Genomic DNA, 9,606 nt, shown 5'->3' with positions numbered 1-9,606 from the left:
GTAAGGCAATGATCCGCTTGCAGAGGGGGGGGGGGAGGTTAAGGCAGCGGTGGCCGGTAATAAAGTCACAGGAAAAAAAGTCACAGAAAAAAATTCACAATTTTGGCTAGGAAAAAAAAGTCACAGGAAAAAAGTCAATTTATGGTGGCCGGTAATAAAGGCACAAGAAAAAAAGTCACAGAAAAAAAGTCACAATTTTGGTTAAGAAAGAAAGTCAGGTAATCAAAAAAAATATTCAAGTCAGTCACAGTTTATTTAAGTACCACAAACAATTAAAGTAATAAAACTGAAAATATTTTAATTCAGTTATTAACTGGCAATACATTGACAACACTATTTATATATGATGGCATTACATGTATGTGAAAACAAATCACGTTTTGTTCAATATCTTAAGCACAGTAAGGTAATCAAACAAAAATATTTAAGTCAGTCATTTATTGACAGTACATGACATGTACAGATTGAAAAAAGCTTACAGAATATCATGGCATTACAAGTATATTCAGTGTTTTTAATGCTGATGATTAAGACGAATATTCCAGCCGACGCCACGAAGAAACTCTGCCACAGTCTTGTGGTCCTCCCGTCGACCAACACACAAGTTGCGAATGCGTTCTTGTAGCTGCACATAGCGTCGACGAACTCTTCTTCGAGGGGGGGTTGCCAACACCATCCTGCTGGATAATGGTGCTCACCGTCGCTTCTTCACGTTGAAACCATTCAATGACACGCCAGACTGAAGGATGGTAGTGACCAACGAGGATGAAGAATTTATTATTCCACCCTTCGCAGATGTTGTTGGTACGAGCATTGTTGTTCATGGTGGCGTCATGCACATTCCATAGGTGAGGGGGCAAACATAGGTGGAATATGACGCATTCTCAGAGGCATCAGGGCATCACTGGACATGGCAACTGGCTGCTGAATCGGTCGAAAGGAGCCACTAACATAAGTACAATCGAAGTACATGAGCAACTCCTCGGCTTCAGGTGGATCTTGTGGAATGACAGTTTTGAGGTATCTCATACCTTCATCAACGTTGTCTAGGGGCAAATAAGCTAGAGCATCAATCATGCCACAAAACAAACGAAACTCAGCATTGGTATTATAATGTGTTCCCAAACCCAGTTCCTGGATCTTACGCCAAGTGGACTGTGTAAGATGATAGAAACAACCTTTGCTCTCTACATCGCCGCCAAACACTGTAAGAACAGCTCTCAGTACACCATCTACAAAGTCAGTCACCACGGTTTTCACAGTAATAGAATAGTTTAGGTCTGCACACTTATCAACTATAGCCTGAAGGAGTTCTTCGTAGGTGGCACGAGTCTTGTTTGGAAGAAGAGCGAACACTGAAGTAACAACTGTATCACCGAAAGGCACACGGATGACATAAATATGTTTGAAAATATTTGGAGCCATAGCAAAGTTGCCATCCATATATAGAGTATCAGCACAAGCAAGGAGTCTGAGGCAAGGGGAGGAATAGGCCGTTGGTTACGCAGAGTTCGTTTGCAAATGTCAGCAGAGGGTATAAGTGAGCGTACGTCATCATCACACTGGCTCACAGCATAACTAAAAATCTGAGCTGGCTTGTCTCGAGTGTTGGTAGCTTGGTCTTTCATCCAGTTGCGTATTTTGGCAAGACGGATTTGGTTCTCATCTGGGGCATGGTTGTGAGGCTGACCTATCGCTGGATTTTCTCTGTAGGTCTGTTGTCATACTGCCCCGACAGTGACCACTGGATCTTTTGACACACTTCCACCACAACTTGCTTTTGCGAGTGACATGTTTGGTATACATGAACCCAGTGTAGCAGATTTTTGAACCACGCCCGGGCACAGACGGTGGAGAGGGCGTGGAGGAAGTGGCGATGACGTGACAGCCGCGGTAGTAGCTGGAGCAGGTGTCCGGAGATTGACAGCCGAAAAGTGAAGGTCTGGGGAATCAGCCCACGAGTCCAAGACCTCATAAGAACACAACCAAAGTTTGAACGAACAGCGGGGTGTAAGTACAGCTGTGTTGACGGCTGGGTAGTGTCTGATGTGTGTAGAGGCGGCAGTGACGTTCTCAACTCCGTCTACCCCCCTCACCCCAAGTGGGTGACGCGAACAAGCAAACGAGCGCCGGGACACCATCCTGCTCGTTACAGCCCTGACACAGCTCCCCCAACAAAAATCTACTGTAAGGTAGATTAAAACTTAAGATTAGTACAACAAAACATAACCATCCTACAACAAATGTTTGAATATACAGAGCAAAATAGAGAATGGTCACATTAAAAAGAATAAGGAGTAACTTGATGTCCAAATATCGTAAGGCAGTATCAAGGAACTGCACGTGGGATCCACTTCAGTCCAGGTTTAAGTTTGGGCCTATTGCCAGTCGTAGAGGATTCTTCTATCCCGTTCAGTGTTATCGGTAACTGGCAACCGAGAACATCCAAGTCTGGCGCCTGAACTTTACAGAAACTATTGCAGGGTAGTGCTTCGACTGACTCCAGCTTGGGAACGTCATCAAGGACACGAGCAATGTGGGTCCTGCAATTATATTTCCTTAATAAATTAGCTTGATAGAATTTAGGCTTCTTAGAGGAAGGGGTGAGAATGGTCCAACAAAATCTTTGTCTACCCGAGAAAATGGTTCTGTAATGATGAATAAGGGCTTAACTGGAACAGGACGAACTCTACTCTTGGCGAACATACGTGGTCAATGTTCACAACTCCTACAAAAGGCTGTAATATCCGCTCCCATACTTGGCCAGTAAAACTGAACAGCAACCTTCATAGAAATCTTTCTACGCAAACAGTGTCCTGCTAGAGGGCTGTGGTGAGCTATAGTGAGAATGTTGCTACATCAGCAGGGACAGCATGCAGAAACCAACCTACTTTGGCTGGTTGCTTGGATGACACACAAGTCCTATGTAACAGATCATTAATACAAACAAACTTGTAAACAGACCCATCTCTAACCTGATTCTCCTCCCCTAAAGTCACCTTCTCCCTTACCAGCGTCAGAGTGGTACCCGAGGCTTGAAGTTGGCGAACTCCTTGGGTGTAACAGTCAGTGGCAACAATTTCGGCAGAATTAGGGGATGCATTCGTTTTACCTAAGCCGACCGTGTCTCCACAGCTTGGACCTTTGCTGGAGGTAAGGTGGCATGTGAGGGCGGCGAGGCGACGTCGGCAGGTGGCGAGGAGACGTCGGCAGGTGGCGAGGCGACGTCGGCAAGGAAACTGGCGCTGGTGGAGAGGAGAGTTTTAAAGGTTCTGGGTGGTTAGGGTCACGAACTCCGGGAACATTACCAATGAGAACGCTAGCGATTTTAATGGGCGCTCTTACCATATGAGACCAACTAATGAAATACGGGCAACGCAGATAGCACCTAACAACAGGGAACTGGTCAACACGACCTAAATAATCGGCGACACTAACCTTCGAGCAGCTGGAGACGTCAGCGTCAGGCAGGGCTTCCTCAGAGACAATAATGCAAGAGGAACCGGTGTCCCTGATGAAAGTAAATGCCCAAGACCTATTTATTGTTCCGCTGACACAATAACGGGGGCAGCTCCTGTCTTCCAAACAGAATCCGATCGTGGAGCTGGGCTGATGAATGTCGGCAGAATTGAAGGCGAGGGAATTCATTGGACAGCGAAAACGAATGTGCCCTTCTTCGCAGTCTTGGCACTGAACGGCTGGTGAACTACTCTTCTCTACTCTTGTGAATGGTTCCTCGGAGGACGGAGGCTTCGTGTTCTTCACAGCTGGAGGGGGAGACTTGGGGTAGGCGTTGTGAGCGGACGCCCAGTTGTCAGCAAGTTCTACAGCTTCTCCAAGCGTCGCTGGCCGGTGTTCCTTGATGAAAATTCTCAAGTCTGGCGGTAAAGAAGACAAAAACTGACCCAATTTCATGAAGTTAGTGAGAGACACAAAGGTTTCCTCAACCTCTGACGCCTCTAGCCATTGTTGGAACAAACGGCCCAGGTGGATTGAAAACTGCTGGTACGTTTCCCTGCTCTATCTATGTTCTGCTGAAATCAACACGATAACCATCAGAAGCCTGGTTAAACACTTACAAGAGAGCTTGCTTCAACAGAGAGTAATCTCTAGTGATAAAAGGGACGTATAGATCTGTACCGGTTTACCACTCAGTAGGCTACCCAACCTTACAGCATAGCTATCTTGGTCCACACCAAGCAGCTCGGCTACCCGTTCAAACCTAACAAGGTATGAGGCGATGTCACCTTCACGATAAACAGGCAAACTAGGTTTTACTACATTATTTTGTATAGGGCCAGAGGAGTCTCTCTCTCTCTCTCTCTGGTGACCACATACCGACCAACCTCCACACCTGTCCGACCCAGGGACACTGCTTGACCTTTCAACTCCTCAAAACTAGACATGAAACGAAAGGCAAAGAGCAAAAATTACAAATCAAACAACTTACCCAGCAACTAGCCAAAATTAGCTACTTAGTGGCTCAATCAAACCATTGAATGATTTGATCCAGCTGGAGGAAACCTTCTTTCGCACCCAGTCCCTTTAAATCACCTTAGGGAAAAGAAACCGCACCAGGTGAATCAACAACAAAATGCTAATGACAGCATCCACAGTGCACCCCAACCAACACTAATTAACTTCCCGTAGTATAAGGGAGAGCAACAGAATATCCATAACAGAAGGAAGGGATAAGCACAGAAAAACCCTTACTTCCGGGCTTCAGACAGCAAGTGGCGCACACATGGCGACTTACAAAAAGCAACGGAACAAATGTTAGCCCTCAGATACCAAGGTTAGAGACTATCCTGGCAAGGTCGCCACTTGTAAAGGCCTGGGACTTAGGGATATGAATCCCTTACCAGCCAAATTAGGATCTTATAAAAGGAAAGTCAAGAACCATGATTTTCTGAGGGATAACAAACATCAGTTCGAGATTGACATCTCTTTACTATGAAAATAACACAAAACTCTGACACCACTCACACAAATATCAATTACGGGAGTCAAACAATTAATGGAGTCAACAATTGACGGAGTCAAACAATTAATGGAGTCAACAATATTTCCGAAGGCGGTGACCCGGTAGACAGATCCGTAAAGCAGTGATCCGCTCTTGGGGGGGGGGAGGGGGATGTTAAGGCAGCTTCCTCATTTGTCGCCGGCGGGCGATGTCTTGCTACACAGGAGAGACGCCAGGGCACAGACCGTGGAGAAGGCGTGGAGTAAGTGGCGATGACGTGGCAGCCGCGGTAGTAGCAGGAGCAGGTTTCCGGAGATTGACAACCGTATAGTGAAGGTCTGGGGAATCAGCCCACGAGTCCAGGACCTCAGATGAGAACACAAACAGAATTTGAACGAACAGCAAGGTGCAAGTACAGCTGTGTTGACGACTGGGTAGTGTCTGATGTGTGTCGAGGAGGCAATGACGTTCTCACCTCCGTCTACCCCACCAAGTAGGGGACGTGAACAAGGAAACGAGCGGCGGGCAATCATCCTGCTCGTTACAGACGTGACACCCTTCAGTGGTCAAGGATGAAGTGTGTGTATGTGTGAGTGTGTGTGTTGGTGGGCTGGTAACAAGGGTCACAAGCGATGTTGTGTGTAAGGAAACTCCCACCTCACAGTTATTTTTAGTTTACAGTGCAATTTAGTGTTTAGATGTACCGTGTATGTGTACCGTGTAGGTGCACAGCATAGGTGTACCATGTAGGTGCACCGTGTAGATGTACCGTGTAGGTGTAGCATGCAGATGTTGCGTGTAGGTGCACCGTCTAGGTGTACCGTCTAGGTGTACTGTCTAGGTGTACCATGTAGGTGTAAGCTGCAGGTGTATCGTGTAGGTGTACCCTGTAGGTGTACCGTGTAGATGTTCCGTGTAGGTGTAAAGTGCAGGTGTAAAGCGTAGGTGTAAAGTGCAGGTGTAACGTATGAGTGTTGTGTGTAGGTGTAAGGTGCAAGTGTACCATGCAGGAGTAAGGTGTAGATGTACCGTGTAGGTGTATCATGTAGACGTAAGGTGCCGGTGTACCGAACAGGTGTACCATGTAGGTGTAAGGTACAGGTGTATCGTGAAGGTGTACCATGCAAGTATAAGGTGCAGGTGTACCGTGTAGGTGTACCGTGTAGGTGTGCCGTGAAGGTGTAAGGTGCGGGTGTACCGTGCAGGAGTACTGTGTAGGTGTAAGGGAGAACCTGGCCAATATACAGTATTACATTTGTCTGTATAAGCTAAATTAAACGTTACTAAGTATTCTTGTTTAAATAATTTAGTTTTTCATGTCAGAAATTTCTACAAACAAAAGCTACATAAAATCGAAGTAAATTAACTGCATTAATGTGACCATTTTGGATTTTGACGGCAATATTGTCTTTGAAACAAAATTCAGGAAATTCTAAGTTGATAAACTGAGGTGTTTCCGAGGCTGAGACGTGACTGTGAGGCGTCAACATGCTGCACTTGTCTCGGTGTGTGGTGATGGTTGCCGCTGCTGCACGATACCTCCGTCCGGCTCAACATACAACACAAGTCACACACTCATACATTATCTCTCTTGTAATAATTCACTGATGATGTCTGAATCACTCTTGTTATTATTGGATAACAAGTTCATCCACATTCAGCCACCAGATAAGTATAAGTGAGGCCCAGGTGAACGAACACTGGAAGAGGAAAAGTTTGTGTTTATATTGAAGGTGTGAGGAGAAGGCTCGTGTTCATCTCACTTTGTGTCGCTGTTAACCCTTTGAGTGGCAGTGGTTACTCTCAGATGAATAAAATCTTCTGACGTCAACCAGAATATAATACCTAAGTGGGACACTGCCCTTTAAACGGTTAACCCCTGCTCGAGGAAGATGGTCTTTGTGCTATGATCAAATCTTATACAAAGGTGTTGTAATAAAACAAGTGTTACGGCGTCAGTAATAATTTTCGTTTAGTTGTAGAGCGTTTACCAAGAGAATAATTTTATGGACAGTGACAAAGATGGTGACAAGTATAGTGAGAAGGCTGGTGAGCACAGGAGAGACAGGCCAGACAGGTGTGTCAGCAAACAGGTGTCTCTCCCTCTTCACCATCACTGGTGTGCCTGATGACAAAACACTTAAGAACATAAGAAAATAAGAAGTCTGCAATAGGCCGGTTGGCCTATGCATGGCAGCTCCTGTCGAGAGTTACTACCACTCTCTATCATCCATGAATCTATCTAGCCTCCTTTTGAAACTTTCCAGAGTTCCCGCACTTACTACAAAGTTGCTAAGCTTGTTCCACTCGTCCACCACCCTATTTGTGAACCAGTTTCTTCCTATCGCCCTCCTAAACCTAAACTTATCCAACTTGAATCCGTTGCTCCAAGTCCTATCCTGCTCGGATATTATAAGAACTTTATCTATATCCCCTTTATTGATTCCTTTCACCCACTTAAATACTTCTATCATATCTCCCCGTACTCTTCGTCTTTCTAGGGAATGCAAGTTAAGTTTCTTTAACCTATCCTGATATGGAAGGTTTCTAAGTCCCGGAATCATTTTTGTCATTCTTCGCTGCACCGACTCTAGTGAATTTATATCCATTCTATAATAGGGGCACCAGAACTGAACCGCATAATCGTGGTGCGGCCTGACTAGCGCAAGATATAGTTGCAATAAAACCTCTGCACTCTTGTTACTTGCACTTCTAGATATAAAACCCAATACTCTGTTTGCCTTATTTCGAACATTAACGCACTGTTTTCTAGGCCATATGTCCGGGCTTACAAGTACCCCTAGGTCTCTTTCACAAGTCCACTTCTGTATACATTATAAGTATTTGTTCTTCCAATATTAAGTACGCTGCACTTGATGGTGTTGAATTTCATTTGCCATTTTTCAGACCACCCCTGCAGTTTATTTAGATCCTCCTGTAATGCATTTGCATCCTGCCCTGAATTAATTTGCCGCCCTATTTTGGTGTCATCCGCAAACTTGCTTATGTCACTGCTGATCCCAGTATCTAGATCGTTTATGTAGATTATGAACAAGAGTGGCCTAGTACTGACCCCTGGGGAACCCCACTGGTTACACGGCCCCACTCAGATTTAACACCATCTACGCTGACCCTCTGCATTCTATCGGTGAGCCATGATTTTATCTAATTTAAAACTTTCCCCTCGATACCATGAGCCTTAATTTTTCTCAGAAGCCTCTGGTGCGGTACTCTGTCAAATGCTTTGCTAAAGTCTAAGTAAATAGCATCGTAATTTTCGTCATTATCTACTACCTCGAAGACTTTCCTAAAAAACGTTAGCAGATTTGTTAGACAAGATTTTCCCTTTGTAAACCCATGTTGAGGGTCGTAGATTAATTTTATTTTCTCTAGATGCGATCTGATGCTATCTGCTATAATTGATTCAAGAAATTTCCCCACTACTGACGTCAAACTGATCGGCCGGTAATTTGACGCTGATGCTCTGTCTCCCTTTTTGAATATGGGTACTACATTTGCCTGTTTCCACAAGTCTGGCACAACTCCAGTGTCTAATGATTTTGTAAATAAGTTTAAGAGGGGTCCGCTAATCTTTTCCCTACACTCTTTCAAGACACGAGGGAAAATTTCATCCTGCCCTGGGGATTTTGTTTTCTTCAGTTTATTTATCTTCTTAAGAACACTCCTCTTTTCTGATAGTGATATTCTTTAATTTCTCTTCTTCCTTTCCCTTAAATATCAGTTCCACCTCTGGAATTTCATAGCAAATTTCTTCTGTGAAAACTGATAAGAAGTAGCTGTTCAATGCTTTGCTTATTTCTACACTGCCATTTATCACTTCTCCCCTCCCTGACTTTAAAGGCCCAACTATGTCCTTGACCTTTGTCCTATATACCTGGAAACATCCCTTGGGTTTCGCCTTGGATTCTCTTGCTATTTTGATTTCATAGTCTCTCTTTGCTTTCCTTACATTTTTCTTAACATTCCTAGATAGTTCATGATACCCATTTCTGAGCTGCTCCTCCCCTCCCTTTAATTTCTTATATATTCCTTTCTTTATTCCTATGTCATGTTTAAGTTTTCTGGTCATCCACCTTGGCTCATTCTTATTTGACCTAATTTTTCTGTATGGTATATTTTGTTCTTGTGCTGACCCAGCTTGGAGAAGGTCGTGCCCGATCACGCTCCCGTTCGAGACCAAGGAAAATGGCCGCTTTGGATCGTTGTGTCGTGGGGGAAGAGGAGGGGAGTGTGGGGAAAGATGACCTCCTTGCCACGCTGTTAAGGCAGCTGGGGCAGTTGAGGAGTGAGGTTGACACTCTAAAGGGGGAAAATGAAGCCCTCAGGACGGAACTCCTTCAGGTAGGTGTCCTGCCTAGCAGGACACCTGCGAAGGAGGAGCAGGCGTGGAGAGTGGTTGTCTCCAAGGGGACTAGGGTCAGGCTCAGGAAAGCTGACCAGGGTGTGGAGTGCAGTAACCCTTACCAGGTGCTGCAGGAAGCTGGAGAGGAAGAGAAGAGGCAGGACGGTATGGATCAAGGAGAGGAAAGGGCAGTTGTACAAACCCTGCCCACAGGTAAGGTCGTGGTAGTTGGTGACAGCCAGGTGAGGTTTATGGATAGGGCTTTTTGTGCGAGAGATAG

General features: G+C 45.1%; 1 protein-coding gene across 1 annotated transcript; it reads right to left on the bottom strand.

Moving 5' to 3' along the window:
* Positions 1-831: 831 nt before the first annotated feature.
* LOC121858820 lies at positions 832-4,406 on the bottom strand. Its single transcript, XM_042355455.1, has 2 exons — positions 4,339-4,406; positions 832-1,471 (listed from the first exon to the last, which is right to left on the bottom strand). The coding sequence occupies exons 1-2, from the start codon at positions 4,404-4,406 to the stop codon at positions 832-834; spliced, it is 708 nt and encodes a 235-aa protein (XP_042211389.1).
* Between the last annotated feature and the right edge of the window lie 5,200 nt (positions 4,407-9,606).

Source organism: Homarus americanus, unplaced genomic scaffold (assembly GCF_018991925.1).
Source record: "Homarus americanus isolate GMGI-L3 unplaced genomic scaffold, GMGI_Hamer_2.0 scaffold25652, whole genome shotgun sequence".
NCBI classification, from domain to species: domain Eukaryota; kingdom Metazoa; phylum Arthropoda; class Malacostraca; order Decapoda; family Nephropidae; genus Homarus; species Homarus americanus.
The sequence above is the reverse complement of the archived record's forward strand: the minus strand, read 5'-3'. Positions and strand labels throughout refer to the sequence as shown.

What these genes read in the sequence shown, in the direction of transcription:
- LOC121858820 (XM_042355455.1), bottom strand. Translation starts at nt 4,406, where the DNA reads ATGTCTAGTTTTGAGGAGTTGAAAGGTCAAGCAGTGTCCCTGGGTCGG. An exon ending in ACAGGTGTGGAGGTTGGTCG is followed by an intron (nt 1,472 to 4,338) that starts GTATGTGGTCAC and finishes CCCTTGCCTCAG; the next exon opens with ACTCCTTGCTTGTGCTGATA.